We start from the raw sequence: 18,915 nt of genomic DNA on the forward strand, positions 1-18,915 counted from the left end.
GGTATAACTTTTCGATCGTATCTTAATCATCCTCATACCCGATGCAGTAAGAGGCAAACCCACCTTCGAGGATTTCTTCCTTGAATTCTTTCAGTTCTTGAAGTTTTTAACAGCTTGGTTCAGAGCTTTCCTTGCCGACTCTGCTTCAGCTTTTGCCAACTCTGCGTCAACTCTTGCGAAGGCCGACTCAGCATCGGTCAGTGCCAACCTTTTCAGGATGGCCCAATGCCTTCCACGTTTGGCTTCGAGTTCATCAATGCAGCCATCCTTTTCTCATCGAAGCCAATGGATGGAGTACTATTTACTCTTGATCTACAACTCAAGAGATAAAATATTTTGACGAACTGACTTAAGTTCGGCTCCAGAAGATTATAGAACGGTGGTCAAATGGGAGACTTCTTCCTAAAGCTTCATCTCTTGCTCAGTCGCCGTCTGAAGTTGCTCAAGGGCAGCCATCTTCTTAGCATTGGCAATCGCTATCTTATCCAACCATGACCAACAGAAGTCGGCAATCTTCTGATAGCCGACCTCCAGATCATGCATATCGTGTGCCCACTGAAAGTAGAAGATAAATCAAGTCAGACAAAAAAAGATGTCAGAAAACTTACCCCGAGTATCATCGGGTAAAAGAAAGAAAATATCTCAGCTATTGTCTGATTCTTCCTATTCTCCCGATCAGTCTGGAGAAGACTAGCTTGGATGAATTGCTTGGCCAATGCTAGATTGGCCAAGGTCGATTCACCCTCGAGAATTCTAATGTCAAAAAGAACGGGATGGCCCGTCGACGATCCATCATCTGCCGAAGTCATCAGTGCCTTCCCCCGATCTCTTATCGATAGCCCCGCACTTGAGAACACAGAAAAGTCGGCGCTCAACTGTGCCCGAGAATGTTCCACTACCAGAACAGCTGGAGTAGCTGTGGATCATTCTGGCTCGGCTACGACTTTTGCCTTGGTCTGAGCTTCAGTTGATGGAACTGCCAACAGTACTACTGCAGCTCCGTCTTCTCCTACCGCCCCATCTTCAACGAATGGCACCTCAGGGAGTGTTGTCGAGGCCGACAACACCAAAACTGGCTCGAAAACTGACTCCGATGGAATGTCGAATTCCCTCACCGGTGTAGATGGAGTAACTATTTGACCCTTCTTTGGCGGTCGGGAGGGTCCAGCTTCGGACGCTGCCTTCTTCTTGACAGCATGCTAACGAATGTTGGCAGATGACACTCGTATCCTCGGCTGCATGGCTGTAATCAGAACAAAAATTTAGTATAGTTCAGAAATAAACAAAAGCAAAAAGTAAACAGCTGACTATGTAATACCTAAAGAGGTGACCGAACTAAAGTCGGCATCGTAGAGAGCTTGTTAGGTCATCAGCTCTCGCTGTAGTGGAACTGTCATGTCCTTCAGTCGGTGAAAATCTTTTCGATCATCAACCTCCACCCGACTATTCTCGTTGGGGCCAGTCCTTGGATCACCCCAGCACGAAGAAAAGCTCTAGAGAAAAGAAGAAGAAACAAAGAAAAATTGATTCTTCCATTTATGAATGGATGATAGAAGACCGATGATGAAAGAAAGACCTTTTTTTAAGTTGAAGAACCACCAATCTTTGACCTTAGGATGAGGATGAAGGACAAAGAAAGTTCGAAAGAGAGAAGGACGAGGCTCAGTCGGTATGAGCCGACATAGCAAAGCAAAATTGATGATCAACCGGACAGAGTTCGGAGCTACCTGAGCAGAACAGAGATCGTAATAGTCAAAAAGATTCTGGACGAACTTCGAAATCAAAAATCGAAGACTGGCCCGAAGATCTTCGATATAAAATACGACCTGACCCGGAGGAAGAAAATTAACCCGACCGTCCACATCAGGAGCAAAGAGCTGATACTGCTCTGAGATACAATACCACTCTCGGAGCCGTTCAACGTTAGACCTGAATAAGGAAGAAACTTCCATTTTCAGATCCGATGGAGATTCATCGGTTGGATTTCCCGACCGACTATCCCGAGAGAAGAAGCCCTAGCCATAAAGATGGAAAACTAGAGAAAATCCTAAAATAAAAACTCAAAGGGAAGACGGACCCAAGGAGAAGGATGAGAAAACTTGATCTAAAGCTAAAAAAGGATGGAGAAGAGACCTTGGAGCTCTGGTACTGGGGCGATCTTCCGGCATAACCTTCCGCTGCAGAGGATGGTGACAAATGCAAAATAAAAGTTTGGCTGAAAGTGACTTCATATATATAGGATCCCTCAACGATCTAGATGAAATCGGTCAAATCTGAATCTCATCAGATGATGATATGTGGCAACATCCAGACCGACCATTGATCAAATGGTTCGACGCACTTGCTTCTGATCGTGCCACCTTACTGTTATCCACGTGAACAGCTTCCATCCAATGATATTTGGATACGTGGTCAAGATCTACTGATCAGAATCAAATCGTCCGGATGTCCTTGGTACCAAATTATCTTATCGAAATGACAGTCCAATAATGATTTCGCAGCTATCGAAATAACAAAATAGCTGATGATCTCTCGTATTCTAAAAATTATAAAGGCCAGTAGCCGAATCATAGCTCGAGGTGACACATGACGATTTCCTTCGTCCAACATGACAGACCACGTGATAATGTACATATCAGACTACTTTAGACTCGAGAGTGGAGGGCAACTGTTGGGACAATTCAACCGACCCCTGACTCTGACTATACATCGACTTTATGAACGTATTACTCCGACTAACAATCAATTGATCGACCGACAGTTGGCTACTATCAACCAACAATGGACAACTTGGTTAACCTTCGATCGAAGACCATCTGTATATCAGAGTTATCGATCGATTCTCATTCGGATCTTTAAGACTACCGACTTATTACTATTATCGACATATAGTCGGTCTATCTTCTCAACATATCCTAACCGTTATGAACGATTATCGACTACATGTCATGATCATTAGTGAAAATAAACAACTCACTAACTCCATAATTATGGTTCGATAATTTAACACCATAAAAAGTAGGACCACGTGTTCGACGGTTACATCAGAATCATTTATAAAAAAGAGGTAAATGAACAGCATAGGAGAGACAACTTTGGACTAATATCCTGTCATTTCGATTACTCATTATCTGCTGTTTACCAATTTTTTGCTGACTTAAGCATCGTAGGGTCTCCATCGGACACGATTCTAGTCTGAGAGGACTTTGTTTTGCAGGTGCTTTTCACCGGCGACAGACGACAGGGGATTGATCACAACAAAACTAATTGACTCTGTTAGTAAGAGTTTCATTCCAATTAATCTGACCTTTGAGTTTTCTCTTTTCAGATAGATGCCAGCCAGAGAAAACGTGGCAAAATAGAAAGCTTGTCCCATATGATATCATCTTGTGCATACATTGAAAAATTTTTGTTCCTTCGATATAGTGCACCTAAGAGACTGAACACCTAGCACCCCTTCATTGATCGACAGGTATACCGCATCTCAAGCTACAAGATGTACTCCAGCTTCGCCGCCCTCTCTCTGAGATTAGCTCTAGAGAAAATTTCTAAACTACCACTCAACCCTCGCCAGAAGGATCCTTAGAGCAATGGTATGGTATTGAAGAGGCAAAAATAGTACTAAGGACTGACCTGATCAGGATGACTCTAACCATCACTAACAGTACTCTGCATTGCTACCTCTCAAGATGTCTACGAATTGAATCCTCCAGCTTAGTACAATCAGACCTCTGAAGATATTGTCCAGTGATAGGAACTATGAGGTAGCACAGGACTTCAAAATGCTCCATGATTCCGAGGATCTCCATGATTGCTTGCTTATACTGAGTTTGGGTCTTTGGATTGAAATAAACAACTGACTTCGTCAGGTTCACTCTTTGATCAGATGCCATACAGTACTCCTCTATGATCCTCCTAAAGACTATCGCATTTTGAACTAATGCTCGGCCCATCGATAAACAATCATTTACAAAGAGTAGGTGCGAGATTTGCTGAGCCCTAAGAGTCATCCTGTAAGAGTCTATAACCCGGCTAATGGTTGCCAATCGTAAAGCACAAGACAAGATGTTAGTACAAATAATGAATAAATAAAGAGATAGAGGACCATCTTAATGGAGGCCGATAGAGGAGTGAAAGAAATTCATTGGTGTGCCATCAATCATGATGGAGAAAGATGGAGCATACACACATCCCCTTATCCAGCTGATCCAATGATTTTGGAACCCAAAGCACTCTAGGGTCTGGTAGAGGAACTCTAAGCATATCTGGTCATGGGCTCATTCCATATCAAGTTTGATAGCTGTTGGTGCAAAAATCTGCTTGCGTCGGAGAAGCTGGAGTCAAGGGAGTCGCGGTCGCCGCCGGGACCTGCAAAAGAAGTCTAAACCGAAGGTGGGGTTTCTCCGGCAAGACCCTCCGACGCTCAAGTCAGTTCTCTACCTCAACAAGAATGGAGTGCTCGAACGAAAATTTTAGCAGAGTTTCTAGGTAAAACGAGAGCTTATCGAATAACGTATCTGGGGTTCTCCCTTTTATGGACGGAGGGGGCAACAAACTGATGGTGACGCCTGTAACCGTCTGATAGTGGGCCGCCAATGGTCAGGAAAAGTTTGTTGCGGCTAGTAGTGGGGTGGACCCGTGGCTATTACCGGGGCGTGCCACGTGGAGTCTGCCACGAGAAGCAGAGCGGCGTCCGTTGTCGCGATTTGCCAGAGGATAGGAGAATCATGCGGTATCCGTCGTAGAAAGTGGAGCAGGATCGTGGCCATTATTACGGCCTGCCAAGGAGTGATGGAGCCATATGGAATCCGTCGCAGGAGGTGGAGCAGGGTCGTGGAGTGATGGAGCCGCATGGAATCTGCCGCAGGGAATGGAGCAGAATCGCGGCTGTTACTGCAGCGCGCCAGGGGGCGAAGGTCTGCCGACTGAAGTCCGACTGGAGTGTCTGGCGGAGAGAGGTGGTTAGCCATCTGTCCAAGAGAAGCTCGGAATCCAGCTTTCGCAGGAGTTCGGATGAAGTCTTCCTTCAGTCACAGCCGGGGGCGGGGCCCGGCTCCCGTAGGAGTCCGGACGGAGCTTACCAGCAGTTGAAGTTGGCGACGAAGTCCGACTTCCGTAGGAGTCCGGGCGGAGTCCTCCTTGCGATTGGAGTCGTGGACGGAGTCCGGCTCCCGTAGGAGTCCGGGTGGAGTCTTCCTGCAATTAAAGTCAGGTGCGAAGTCTGGCTCCCTAGGGGTCCGGACGGAGCTTACCAGCAGTCGAAGTTGGCGATGGAGCCCGGCTCCCGTAGGAGTCCGGGCGGAGTCCTCCTTGCGGTTGGAGTCGTGGACGGAGTCCGGCTCCCGTAGGAGTCCGGGCGGAGTCTTCCTTGCGGTTGGAGTCATGGACAGAGCCCGGCTCCCGTAGGAGTCCGGACGGAGTCTTCCTGCAATTATAGTCAGGTGTGAAGTCCGGCTCCCGTAGGAGTCTGGACGGAGCTTACCAGTAGTTGAAGTTGGCGACGGAGCCCGGCTCCCGTAGGAGTCCGAGCAGAGTCCTCCTTACGGTTGGAGTCGTGGACGGAGCCCGGCTCCCGTAGGAGTCTGGGTGGAGTCTTCCTTACGGTTGGAGTCGTGGACGGAGCCCGACTCCCGTAGGAGTCCGGGCGGAGTCTTCCTGCAATTATAGTCAGGTGAGAAGTTCGGCTCCCGTAGGAGTCCGGACGGAGCCTACCAGCAGTTGAAGTTGGCGACGGAGCCTGACTCCCGTAGGAGTCCGGGCGGAGTCCTCCTTGCGGTTGGAGTCGTGGACGGAGCTCGGCTCCCGTAGGAGTCCGGGCGGAGTCTTCCTTGCGGTTGGAGTCGTGGACGGAGCCCGACTCCCATAGGAGTCCGGGCGGAGTCTTCCTGCAATTATAGTCAGGTGCGAAGTCCGGCTCCCGTAGGAGTCCGGACGGGGTTTATCAGCAGTTGAAGTTGGCGACGAAGCCCGGCTCCCGTAGGAGTCCGGGCGGAGCTTACCAGCGGTTGAAGTTGGCGACGAAGCCCGACTCCCGTAGGAGTCCGGGCGGAGCTTACCAGCGGTTGAAGTTGGTGACGGAGCCCGGCTCCCGTAGGTGTCCGGACGGAGTCCTCCTTGCGGTTGAAGTCGTGGGCGGAGCCCGACTCTCGTAGGAGTCCGGGCGGAGTCCTCCTTGCGGTTGGAGTCGTGAACGGAGCCCGGCTCTCGTAGGAGTCCGGGCGGAGTCTTCCTTGCGGTTGGAGTCGTGGATGGAGCCCGACTCCCGTAGGAGTCTGGGCGGAGTCTTCCTGCAATTAAAGTCAGGTACGAAGTTCGTCTCCCGTAGGAGTCCAGACGGGGTTTATCAGCAGTTGAAGTTGGCGACGAAGCCCGGCTCCCGTAGGAGTCCGGACGGAGCTTACCAGCGGTTGAAGTTGGCGACGAAGCCCGGCTCCCGTAGGAGTCCGGGCGGAGCTTACCAGCGATTGAAGTTGGTGACGGAGTCCGGCTCCCGTAGGAGTCCGGACGGAGTCCTCCTTGCGGTTGAAGTCGTGGGTGGAGCCCGGCTCCCGTAGGAGTCCGGACGGAGTCCTCCTTGCGGTTGGAGTCGTGAACGGAGCCCAGCTCCTGTAGGAGTCCGGGCGGAGTCTTCCTGCAATTAAAGTCAGGTGCGAAGTCCGGCTCCCGTAGGAGTCCGGACGGGGTTTATCAGCAGTTGAAGTTGGCGACGAAGTCCGGCTCCCGTAGGGGTCCGGGCGGAGCTTACCAGCGGTTGAAGTTGGCGATGAAGCCCGGCTCCCGTAGGAGTCCGGGCGGAGCTTACCAGCGGTTGAAGTTGGTGACGGAGCCCGGCTCCCATAGGAGTCCGGGCGGAGTCCTCCTTGCGGCTGAAGTCGTGCGCGGAGCCCGGCTCCCATAGGAATCCAGGCGGAGTCTTCCTTACGGTTGGAGTCGTGGACGAAGCCTGCAAGGGTCAATCCCGCTGAGAACTTCGGCTGTGGGTATTTTATACCCAACATCAGTTCCCCTACTTTCGAGTTTGAATTTCGAATGAAGGAAGTACAGAGAGATTGGCATAGCCGAAGTTCTCCCCTCGAATCCTGCGCACAGTCGCTCCCAGATATTTTGGCATTAAATGTGCGCGTGCTGGAGTCTTTTCGAATTGGGGCGATACGAAGGGACCCTTCGAAATTTTCGCTGGTACACTGGCCTAGGTACGGCGCAATAATGGCCCTGCCAACTGTCAGCCGCTTTTAGCCGCCTGTCGGGGCGAGTGGGACACGTGTCGGGTGCGGGCCGGCCTGGGGGGATTCGCGATCATTATGGCACCGGATCCCAGGGTCTATTTAAACCCGTCCTTCCCCCCTTTTGGGGCCCTACTCCGCTCCAGAGTTCTACCAGTGTCTGCCCTTCCTTCGAGAGTCTTGTTTCTGTTGGCGTCTTCTCGGGCCATAGGCGCCCTTCGAGTCGTCCCTGTCCTCGCCCCTCTGCATCCCTCTGAGCGATCTAGGTTAGTTCCAGAACCTTCATCTTTCTTCCCACCACTTAGGGGCTTTTTCTTTGCCATTTTTTTTTCTGTTGTATTCCTTTGAGTTAGTCTCCTCTGGCCTCCCGTCCTTTATCCTGTCCGTCTTCTCTTGGATCTTTAGAGTCTTCATTCGGAGTTATTCGAAATGTCTTCCGACTCTTCTGCTCCCAGCGGTTCCGGGAGTTCTTCCGCCTCAACCCCCCAGGTCCCTCGTTCTGTAGACGAACCCGCACCTGGGGCTGGGCTCCATCCGATTTTTGCACCGGGCGCCGTTCCATGCTCCCTGACTCCGGATGAACTCCTTCTGATAAGGGTTCAGTATGGAGTTCCTTCGAAGTACGACCTGGAGCTGCCTGGCCCCTCCGACCGGGCTAGCACTCCCCCACCCGGTCGTTTTTGCTTGTATCAGGAGGTGTTCCGTGCCGGACTCCGGCTTCCACTTTCATCCTTTATTGTCGCCCTCTTCCGCTTCCTAGACATCTCCTTGGCTTCTGTTGCTCCAAATTCTTTTAGGTTTTTGATAGGATTTCTCTCCCTTTGCCACGTAGTCGAGGTCCAACCATCCCTCTCTCTGTTTAGGCACTTCTATACCTTCAAACGTCATCCTTCGACGAAGAACTGGTGGTATTTGTCCCCTCAGTTCGACAAGAAGGGGTTGCTGAAAGGTGCCCCTTCTTCAATCCACAACTGGAAGGAGAAATACCTCTTCGTCCACTGCCCGACCCTGAGGCTGGGCCTGCCCCCTTGGGGCTCCCTGAGGGATTCTGTCCGTCGGGCCCCCAGCCTGGGGGAGGATGACCTCCAGGCTGTCCGGAAGCTTCTCGCCTATTCCGCTCCTTCCCTTCCCAACCTTCTGAGGGAGCAATTTTTGTTCAACATTGGCCTGAGCCCCCAGGATCCTGCGAGTACTTCACCTTTTCCTTTCTCTTCTTTTTCTTCTGTCCTTCTTCTTTCTCTTTTCTCCCTTTTTTTTTGTGCCACTCCTTTTTTATCCCATTATTGATTTCTGATCTCTCTCCTCTTTCTCTTTATCTCTTTTCTTTTTTTTTAGGAATGGACGCCGAAGCAGTACGGATGCTTGTTAGGAGCCTCAAGGCCAACAAAAGAAAGGGTGCCACGGCCTCCGGATCGGCAAAGAGGGCCAGGGCGGAGGAGTCGAGCTTGGCGCACCCGCCCAAGCGGCTTCAGCGATTGACATTCCCTCGGATGCCGAACCTACGGCCCCCCGGGCCTCTTCGAGGAGTCCACCGACTGGGGCTCCCATTTCGGGGGTCCGCCCCATGGAGGCACCAGTAGTGGAGAGGGGGAAGAGAAGGAAGTCGGTGGCCCGCAGGGTGAGTAGTCACCGAGCCATCGCTGACGAGTCCCTCTGTTCCAAAGAGGAGCCGGAGAATCCCTTCAATGACAGGAACTTGATCAGGCGGTTGATCGACAGCTGCATCCTGCCCGAAGTCATCGAGAGGATCGACCGCGTCGATCCTGAGCAGCGGATCTGGGACTCCCTAGGGTCCTTCCTCGAGGTAAACAAATCTTCATTTAACCGGCTATTCGACCCTTGTTCTGATCCCCTTGTCGCCCTTGCAGATTGCGCACCAGCTCCTCGCCAACATCGAGGCGACGAACCGGGCGAGGAGGGACGCCGTCCAGGTGGAGGAGCACTGTCGGGCCGAGGTCGCTCGCCTTAAAGAAAAGACAGCCGAAGTAGTCGCCCTCCAAGAGGCCCTGGAAAGAGAGAAACAAGCCCGGGAGGAGGAGAAGTAGACCTTGGAGGAGACGGTGAGAAAGGCGGAGGCCGAGGTCGCCAACTTGGCTGAGCAGATTTCAGTCCTGATCTCGGAGGCCAGGGTCCTTGCGGTAGAGGAATTCAAGACCTCCACGGAGATGAGGGACTTGAATATCCAATTCGGCCAGGAGGTGTTCATCAAGGGGTTTGAGCTCTGCCAGGAGAAGGTGACCAAAAATTTTTGGAGCTCGACCTCAGCTTCCTAGGTGAGGAGTCCGAAGACGAGGTCGGTCCCTCGCCTGCTGCCGCAGCCCCCCCTCCAGGGACGCCAAGCTCTCCAACCCCTGCCTCCGAGGTCTGAGACCTCTGACCTTGTATTTTCATTTTACCGTAATTTTTCTTTTCCTTTTTGTCTTCAAGAATCATCCAATCAATAAAGTTGAATTTCTTATCGTGGGTGGCTTCTCCCTCCTCCCTTTCTTCTCTCTGCTTTTCTTTCTGTGATGGGTCGTGTCTTGACACTTTTGCCTTCCGATGGCAATGTTCTGCAGAAGCACTTCCCCTGCCCCTGGGGATTCCGCTGAAGTCGACGATCCAGCGGCTGGAGAAGGAAGTTCTTCACTTGATGAAAAAGACAAGGAAGATGGAAGGCGAGCTTCGCAGATTGAGAAAGGGTCATTCTGAAGCCACCGTGGAGGCCACCCGCTTTCGGAATCTCCACGTGAAGGGGATCATGGAGTACAGCTGGAGGAAGGCAGACTTCGCGAAGGAGCTTGAGGAATGCAAGAAGAGCGCCAGCAGCCGAATTTGAGCTCAAGCTGCCAAGATTAGCGCTCTCAGGGTGGAACTGTCGGCTGCGATGGAGAAGATCGGCCAGCTGGGAGGAAGTTCATCCCGGCTCTTGGCTCGGGCCGACGGCGATCGGAAGTGGTCGAAGAGGGTCTCCGACCTTCAGCAGCAGCTTCAGGACACCGAGGTGAGTTACGACGTGCATCGGGCCGGTTGGCGCAGGCAGGTAGAGGAATATAAAGGGAGACTCAGGGTGGCGACCGACGAAGTCGCCCATCTTCAGAGGCAGCTGGCTGACAGGGCTCAGCTGACTTCTGCCCGGGATTCCAATGAACTCCAGTCCCTGAGAGAAACCGTCGAAGGGCTTTCTGTCGCCCTTGGGGAAAGGATGGCTGAGCTGCAGCAATTAAAAATTCAGCTGGCATACGAGCAGCAGGCCGTCACGGACGTGGAGGCGGAATCTGAGGTCCTGAGAAAGAGCGTCGAGAGGCGGAGACCGAGAGCCAGTGACTTCGTCAGGTGCTCCAGGACTCACTGCTGAAAAGGAGAGAGCTAGAAGAAGAGATTGAGAATCTAAGGCAGTCCTGGATGAGGGGTGGAGCGAATAATTCTAGGTCGGAAGGAGCAGAGCTTTCCTAGGGCTCTTTTTGTCCTTTTGTCTTTTCATGTATACATTTTTCCTTTTGTTGTTTCGTCCCGCTTTTGTCGTTTTGCTTTTCTTTCTTTGGCCTTCCGGGCTTTGTAGTGTACATTTCACAAATGGAATGAAAAGGAGATTTTGTGTTACCTCATCCGCACGTTGTATTAAATTATCGTCCGCCGAACTTCTCTTGTCGTTCGACTTGTCTGACGTTGACATCGTTGGGAGGTGCCCAGTCATCGATGCACTGGTTTGCTTTCCCCGTCGTTCATGGCCGCAGGCCCGAGCTTGGTGGTCCAAACTCTGCATTACTTCGGAGACGTCGCCGTCTTCTTGACCTGTGTCGAGAGCCTTCTTAGAGGTCGGGGATGTTTGGTAGGAACTTCCCGTCTTTGTTGAGATGAGGTTCCTGAGGTCTTTGGTGTGGTTTGTCCTTCATCTATTTCCGACGTAGCTCGTCGCTCTTCCTCTTTAATTTCTCTCCTCTTTTCAGAGTGAGGGCCCTCCCCTCGCTTTTTGCGGGGTTGCGTAGGAGTGTGAAGGTGCTGCTGAGGGGCCTTTTTCCTTCATCCGATCTTGTCGGACGGTCGGATTATGTCACCGTCAGAACGAGGTTCTTCTCCCGTTCCCAACGGGGCCGCGGGGGCACATAAGGGCCATCGCAAGGGTCTCTCCCCCCATCCGGTCTAAAAGAACCGGGCCTTCGACTTTGCTCATGTCAGGACGAGGTTCTTCTCCTGTTCCTGACATGGCTGTGGGGGCACATTAGGGCGTTGTAAGGCCTCTCCCCCCATCCGATCTAAAAGAATCGGGCCTTCGACTTCGCTCATGTCAGGATGAGGTTCTCCTCCTGTTCCCAACATGACTGTGGGGGTACATTAGGGCGTTGTAAGGCCTCTCCCCCCATCCGGTCTAAAAGAACCGGACCTTTGACTTTGCTCATGCCAGGATGAGGTTCTCCTCCTATTCCTGATATGGCTGTGGGGGCGCATTAGGGCGTTGTAAGGCCTCTCCCCCATCCGGTCTAAAAGAACCGGGCCTTTGACTTTGCTCATGCCAGGACGAGGTTCTCCTCCTGTTCCTGACATGGCTGTGGGGGCTTAGGGCGTTGTAAGGCCTCTCCCCCATCCGTCTAAAAGAACGGCCTTGACTTTGCTCATGCCAGGACGAGGTTCTCTTCCTGTTCCTGACATGGCTGTGGGGGTGCATTAGGGCGTTCTAAGGCCTCTCCCCCCATCCGGTCTAAAAGAACCGGGCCTTTGACTTTGCTCATGCCAGGATGAGGTTCTCTTCCTGTTCCTGACATGGCTTTGTTTTAAGCATTTGAAGGGATTATACCCAGTCGTGACAAATCCATGCCAAATGGGAAGAGTATGTCAAGTCGAAAGGAATTTAGATTCAAGGCGAAATCGTAAGCGATATATTTACAGGTTTCTCGAGTCCCATGGTTGTGGAAGGTCTGCTCCTCCTTGAGACCCTCCGGCGATGGAGTCGATGGTCCCGATGGGAGGCCGATCTCCGGGCTGCTCCTCCCTTCTTGGCGGTTCAGGTTGCGGCAGGGCCCTTGGCCGATCTCCTCTACCCTCAGGCTGACGTCGGATGAACCTGTCGAGTCGACCTCGCTGGATGAGCTCCTCGATCTCATCTCGGAGCTGGATGCATTCCTCAGTGTCGTGGTCGTGGTCGCGGTGGTAGAGACAGAACTTGTTGGGGTTGCGCTTCCCGGGGTGTGTGCGCATCCTCTCCGGCCTAGGGAGCTGCTCCCTGACCTCCATCAGTACCTGGGTCTTCGAGGCATTGAGGGGGGCGTAGTTGCGGAACCTTCCCGATGGAGAACCCCACCGAACCCCGCGATCCGGACTCCTCTGCCTACGCACCCGGGTGGAGTATGGGCACGCTTGTGCCCAGGAGGGGATCGAGAACGCGGCCGAGCTTCTCTCGACCTTTTTTCGACTGCGGGCTTACTCGAGTCTCCCGCCTGCCGCTCTCTCGCGGTCTCCTCATCCTTCATTTTGAAGGCTTCTTTCGCTCGGGCGTATCCTTCAGCCCAAGCCAACAAATCAGCAAAATCCTGAGGTACTTCTTCTCCAGGGAGAACAAAAGGTCATTCTTCTGAAGGCCGCCCTTCAGAGCGGCCATTGCGACTGATTGGTCCAAGTTCCGGACCTCCAGCGCCGCGACGTTGAAACGCTTGATGTAGGCCCGAATGGACTCCCCTTCCCTCTGCTTGATATTGATGAGGGACTCCGAACCCTTCCGGGGGCACCGACTGCTGACAAAATGGGCCACGAATTGGTGGCTCATTTGATCGAAGGAAAAGATGGTACCTGGCTTCAAAGCCGAGTACCAATTTCTCGCCGCTCGTTTCAAGGTGGATGGGAAGGCTCGGCATAGAATGGCATCGGGAGCGCCGTGAAGCAGCATCATCGTCCGGAAGGCTTCCAGATGATCAACCGGGTCCGAAGTCCCGTCGTAGCATTCGAACTGGGGGAGCTTGAAGTTTGGCGGGATCGATTCCTGCATGATCATTTGAGAGAAGGGAGGGTCAGTGCAAATATCCTCACCATAAGCGGGGGAGCATGGTGGAGTTCTTCGATCCGTTGGTTCATCTCTTGGAGTCTCTGGTCTAGAAATTCTCTCGACTTCGAGTCTCGAGGGTCCTCTGGCAGAATAGAGGCAGGGATCTTCCAGGGGTGGAGTCGTGATCCGATTGAGGGCTCTCCACCCTCGAGTTCGCTTTCTCAGGAAGGACGGGGCGGCTGGCCCAAGTGGCCCACCCCACCGCCGGATTCTGGTGTTCCGGCGACACCCTTTCCAGGCGCACTGATGCCTGCGGCTACTGCTGCTGCTGCATAACCTGCACAGCTTCTGTGAGGCCTCTGACCTGCTGTGCTAGCAGATCAAACTGCTACGCGCCGACCGCCGTCGTCGGAGGAGGGGAGGAGGTTGAGAAACAGGAGGGGAGGCCGGAGCCTGAGATCTGGCCGTGGAGGCCGTGGATCGTCGCATGGACGCCTTGCGGGGAGGCATCGAGCAAGGACCAAATGGAGAAAGGAGGAGGGGATGCCGGAAGAAATGCCCGGGGGCGGTCCCGTTGAGCGCTCCTTTAAGAACAAGATACTGCGAAGACATACCCCTTCTCTAGCGTCAATCCTGTTGGTGCAAAAATCTGCTTGCGCCGGAGAAGCTGGAGTCGAGGGAGTCACGGTCGCCTCGGGACCTACAAAAGAAGTCTAAATCGGAGGTGGGGTTGCTCCGACAAGACCCTCCGATGCTCAAGTCAGTTCTCTACCTCAACAAGAATGGAGTGCTCGAACGAAAATTTTAGCAGAGTTTTAGGTAAAATAAGAGCTTATGGAATAACGTATCTGGGTTCCCCTTTTATAGGCGGAGGGGGCAACAAACTGATGGTGACACCTATAACCGTCTGGTAGTGGGCCCCCATAGTCAGAAAAAGTTTGTTGCGGAGAGTAGTGGGGTGGACCCATGGCTATTACCGGGGCGTGCCACGTGGAGTCTACCACGAGAAGCGGAGCGACGTCCGTTGTCACGACCTGCCAGAGGATAGAAGAATCGCGCGGTATCCATCGCAGGAAGTGGAGCAGGATCGTGGCCATTATTACGGCCTGCCAAGGAGTGATGGAGCCGCGTGGAATCCATCGCAGGAGGTGGAGCAGGGTTGTGGAGTGATGGAGCCGCATGGAATTTGCCGCAGGGAATGGAGCAGAATCGCGGCTGTTACTGCAGCGCGCCAGGGGATGAAGGTCTGTCGGCTGAAGTCCGGCTGGAGTGTCTGGCAGAGAGAGGTAGTTAGCCATCTGTCCAAGAGGAGCTCGGAATCCAGCTTTTGCAGGAGTTCGGATGGAGTCTTCCTTCAGTCACAGCCGGGGGCGGAGCCCGGCTCTCGTAGGAGCCCGGGCGGAGCTTACCAGCAATTGAAGTTGGTGACGGAGCCCGGCTCCCGTAGGAGTCCGGACGGAGTCTTCCTGCAGTTAAAGTCAGGTGCGGAGCCGGCTCCCGTAAGAGTCCGGACGGAGCTTACCAGCGGTTGAAGTTGGTGACGGAGCCCGGCTCCCGTAGGAGTCTGGGCGGAGTCCTCCTTGCGGTCGAAGTCGTGGACGGAGCCCGGCTCCTGTAGGAGTCCGGGCGGTTGAAGTGGTGATGGAGTCCGGCTCCCGTGGGAGTCCGGACGGAGTCCTCCTCGCGATCGAAGTCGTGGACGGAGCCGGCTCCCGTAGGAGTCCGGGCGGTTGAAGTTGGTGACGGAGCCCGGCTCCCGTGGGAGTCCGGGCGGAGTCCTCCTTGCGGTCGAAGTCGTGGACGGAGTCCGGCTCCCGTAGGAGTCCGGACGGTTGAATTTGGTGACGGAGCCCGGCTCCCGTGGGAGTCCGGGCGGAGTCCTCCTCGCGGTCGAAGTCGTGGACGGAGCCCGGCTCCCGTAGGAGTCCGGGCGGAGTCTTCCTGCAGTTAAAGTCAGGTGCGGAACCGGCTCCCGTAGGAGTCCGGACGGAGCTTACCAGCGGTTGAAGTTGGTGACGGAGCCCGGCTCCCGTAGGAGTCCGGGCGGAGTCCTCCTTACGGTTGAAGTCGTGGACAGAGCCCGGCTCCCGTAGGAGTCCGGGCGGTTGAAGTTGGTGACGGAGCCCGGCTCCCGTGGGAGTCCGGACGAAGTCCTCCTTGCGGTCGAAGTCGTGGACGGAGCCCGGCTCCCGTAGGAGTCCGGGTGGTTGAAGTTGGTGACGGAGCCCGGCTCCCGTGGGAGTCCGAGCGGAGTCCTCCTCGCGGTCGAAGTCGTGGACGGAGCCCGGCTCCCGTAGGAGCCCGGGCGGAGCTTACCAGCAGTTGAAGTTGGTGACGGAGCTCGGCTCCCGTAGGAGTCCGGGCGGAGTCTTCCTGCAGTTAAATTCAGGTGCGGAGCCCGACTCCCGTAGGAGTCCGGACGGAGCTTACCAGCGGTTGAAGTTGGTGACGGAGCCCGACTCCTGTAGGAGTCCCGACGGTTGAAGTTGGTGACGGAGCTTGGCTCCCGTGGGAGTCCGGGCGGAGTCCTCCTCACTGTCGAAGTCGTGGACGGAGCCCGGCTCCCGTAGGAGTCCGGGCGGTTGAAGTTGGTGATGGAACCCGGCTCCCGTGGGAGTCCGGGCGGAGTCCTCCTTGCGGTCGAAGTCGTGGATGGAGCTCGGCTCCCGTAGGAGTCCGGGCGGTTGAAGTTGGTGACGGAGCCCGGCTCCCGTGGGAGTCCGGACGGAGTCCTCCTCGCGGTCGAAGTCGTGGACGAAGCCCGGCTCCTGTAGGAGTCCGGACAGAGTCCGGCTCCCGTAGGAGCCCGGGCGGAGCTTACCAGCAATTGAAGTTGGTGACGGAACCCGGCTCCCGTAGGAGTTCGGGCGGAGTCTTCCTGCAGTTAAAGTCAGGTGCGGAGCCCGGCTCCCGTAGGGGTCCGGACGGAGCTTACCAACGGTTGAAGTTGGTGATGGAGCCCGGCTCCCGTAGGAGTCCGGATGGAGTCCTCCTTGCGGTCGAAGTCGTGGACGGAGCCCGGCTCCCGTAGGAGTTCGGGCGGCTGAAGTTGGTGACGGAGCCCGGCTCCCGTAGGAGTCCGGACGGAGCTTACCAGCGGTTGAAGTTGGTGACGGAGCCCGGCTCCCGTAAGAGTCCGGGCGGAGCTTACCAATGGTTGAAGTTGGTGACGGAGCCCGGCTCCCGTAGGAGTCCGGACGGAGTCTTCCTGTGGTTGAAGTCGGGGACGGAGCCTGCAAGGGTCAATCCCGCTGAGAACTTCGACTGTGGGTATTTTATATCCAACAGATATAAAGTGTAGATGGAAAGGAAGATCTATTCGGCCATTGTTGATTTCTTTTTCTGTAAGACGTTTCGACAACAATCATCAATTATTATTCAGAGATTTCAAGGTATGATTGATTGATTGAATTTTATTTTAATTTTTTAGATTATTTTTATATTCTAATCTTCTGTACGAGATTCATGAAAAAATTTTCAACACGCCAGAATCAAAGTGTTTATCGAAAAAAAAAAAAAAAAGACATTCATGGCAAGAATAGTCACGAGGATACATACCGATGTTGAACATGCTAAGTCCAATGGCTGTGCCAGATTTATGGTTACCGAGTCATCAATAATTTTAGGCATTTTGATTCCAAACCTGTAGCCAAAAAAAAAAAAAAAAATTCATAAACTAGGAGAAAAATGAAATTCAAGATTTTCAGTTCAAAATTTTCAGAATCATTATACCAATCAAAGTTGATGAGCAACATTTACATACCCGAAAGCGATAAAAGACCAGATGAGGCCAAAAAAGCTGGCATGAGTGTTTGGGATCCTGCAAAGCTTCCTCCCAGCCACTGTAAGAATAACCCACATCGACGGCGGCGATGGTGGTAGCTTGATCGCCTCCCCCTCTCCCTCTTCCACCAGGTGCCCATTGAAGGCAGCAACAGCAGCCTCTTTCTCCGACATCGGCCGCAACGTCGGAACCGAACCATCCGGTTGGCATCCTTCCGTCGCAGCGCAGCGGGCAGCCATGTACTCGTACAAGAAGATGACAAGATTATACCATACGGCGGCTTGGAGGACGACGATCTGAACCATTAAAGCATCAGTCTGAGGTCCATACATGCCGCGGAGGAGGGGGATTCCCATGACGACGGTGTTAGGGAGCGTGGCGAGGGAGAAGATGGTGATGACCCAGGGGAGGGAGGAGGAGGAGGCGCCGGTGGCGGAGCGGGGGCGGAGGCGGGCCCAGATGAAGAGGATGGTGAGGAGGAGAAGCTTTTGACAGGAGTCGGCGGCAAGGAAGCGGGGGTTCATGGCGTAGGGGTCGTTGGAGGAGAGGAGGTGGAAGGTGAGGAGGGGGATGGCGAAGACGGAGACGAAGCGGTTGATGCCGGTGCATTGGTCGGGGGTGAGGGCGTGCCACCACCGGACGGCGCCGTAGCCCAGGGTCATGGCGGCGTAGAGTGGGGCCATCGCCTCGACCACGCGGTCGAGGCCGAGGCGGAGATCATCTCCTCCTCCTCCTCCTGCTCCTCCTCCTTCTGATCACACCGCCGGCCAGTGAGGGTGGTGTCGCCGGAGACGTGGAGGCATGGCTGGTCGTTCTGGAGGTTTTCTTTTGTTTTTTTTTTTTTTTTTGTTTTTCCTTTTTCGTTGTTTCTGTTTTATTTAAACGGATATAACGTTCATGATGGAATCCCTGCCGTTAGGAGGTCTCACGGTTAAACCGTTATTGACCGTTTCATGGTCACAAATGTCATTAGTTGACCAGGTCTGCGCGGACTGGTTAGTGATTAATGAAATAATTATATGAGAATAAATGTAATGACTGTTACCATCATGATTATTACAACAGAATTATTGTCCACCAATTTTTTTTAAAATCTTGTGCACAAAGGTTTGAGTCTGAACATAATATCTTATTTTAGCGCACAACCCTTGCCATGGGAGATCAACCAGATAATGGTTATTATTTGAATTTCCATTATCAACATAATTTTAAGCTATTAATAACAATTTTAAACATTACAACAACCTTATTTTTTTTCCGAGCCACATGGTTTAGATTTAGAGATCACCAGCATAGCCACATTTTATACTACTAATATCAGGCACGTACAATGATAGGATACACGGCAGGAGATGATCTTCCAAGAAGAGTCAGAGCCACAACCAAAGAGACCTTCAATACTGTGATGGCCCGGCCCGAGTAAAGAATCCCAGCCCATCAAAGTCCAAAAAAAAAAACAAACAAACAGAGGAGAAGACTCCCGAAGAGAGTCTTCTTTCCTCTCTCGTCGGCTCCCAATCGGAGTTGGAAAGATCCCTCCTCTCGCTCTATTTAAGGAGGAGATCCCTCCTCTCTCCCTTCCACCGAAGATCCTAAGCCCAGTCGGCGGCAATCACCGGAAAACTACCGCGGAAGACCGACCTGTGCACGTCCAATTTGCTCGTCGGAAAAGCCTCGCCGGCGTTGGAGGTAAGCCTCTCCCCTTCCTCTCTTCTCTCCTTTTCCTTTCCATACTTGTGTGCACGCTCGCCGACGATCGAAGTCGCCGGATTTTGTTACGGAAGAAATCTTTATTTTTGACGTTTTTTTTATTTTCGATGCCGGTGGTCACCGCCGACCACCGATTTGGCCCTCCTCTTGTCGTTGGGTCATCCCCCTCCTGCCGACGGCCACCCCACGCTGGCTGCACCGTCGATCGAAATTCCAATGAGGGGATTTAAGATCCCCTGTTT

The 18,915-nt window shown here is 53.3% G+C and overlaps 1 protein-coding gene across 1 annotated transcript; it reads right to left on the bottom strand.

The window, feature by feature from the left end:
* Window positions 1–402: 402 nt before the first annotated feature.
* LOC105033360 (probable auxin efflux carrier component 9) lies at window positions 403–17,657 on the bottom strand. Its single transcript, XM_073254571.1, has 4 exons — window positions 16,943–17,657; window positions 16,738–16,822; window positions 609–875; window positions 403–555 (listed from the first exon to the last, which is right to left on the bottom strand). The coding sequence occupies exons 1-4, from the start codon at window positions 17,644–17,646 to the stop codon at window positions 403–405; spliced, it is 1,209 nt and encodes a 402-aa protein (XP_073110672.1). The 5' UTR covers window positions 17,647–17,657.
* Between the last annotated feature and the right edge of the window lie 1,258 nt (window positions 17,658–18,915).

This window comes from Elaeis guineensis, chromosome 1 (genome assembly GCF_000442705.2).
Source record: "Elaeis guineensis isolate ETL-2024a chromosome 1, EG11, whole genome shotgun sequence".
Classification (NCBI taxonomy): Eukaryota; Viridiplantae; Streptophyta; class Magnoliopsida; order Arecales; family Arecaceae; genus Elaeis; species Elaeis guineensis.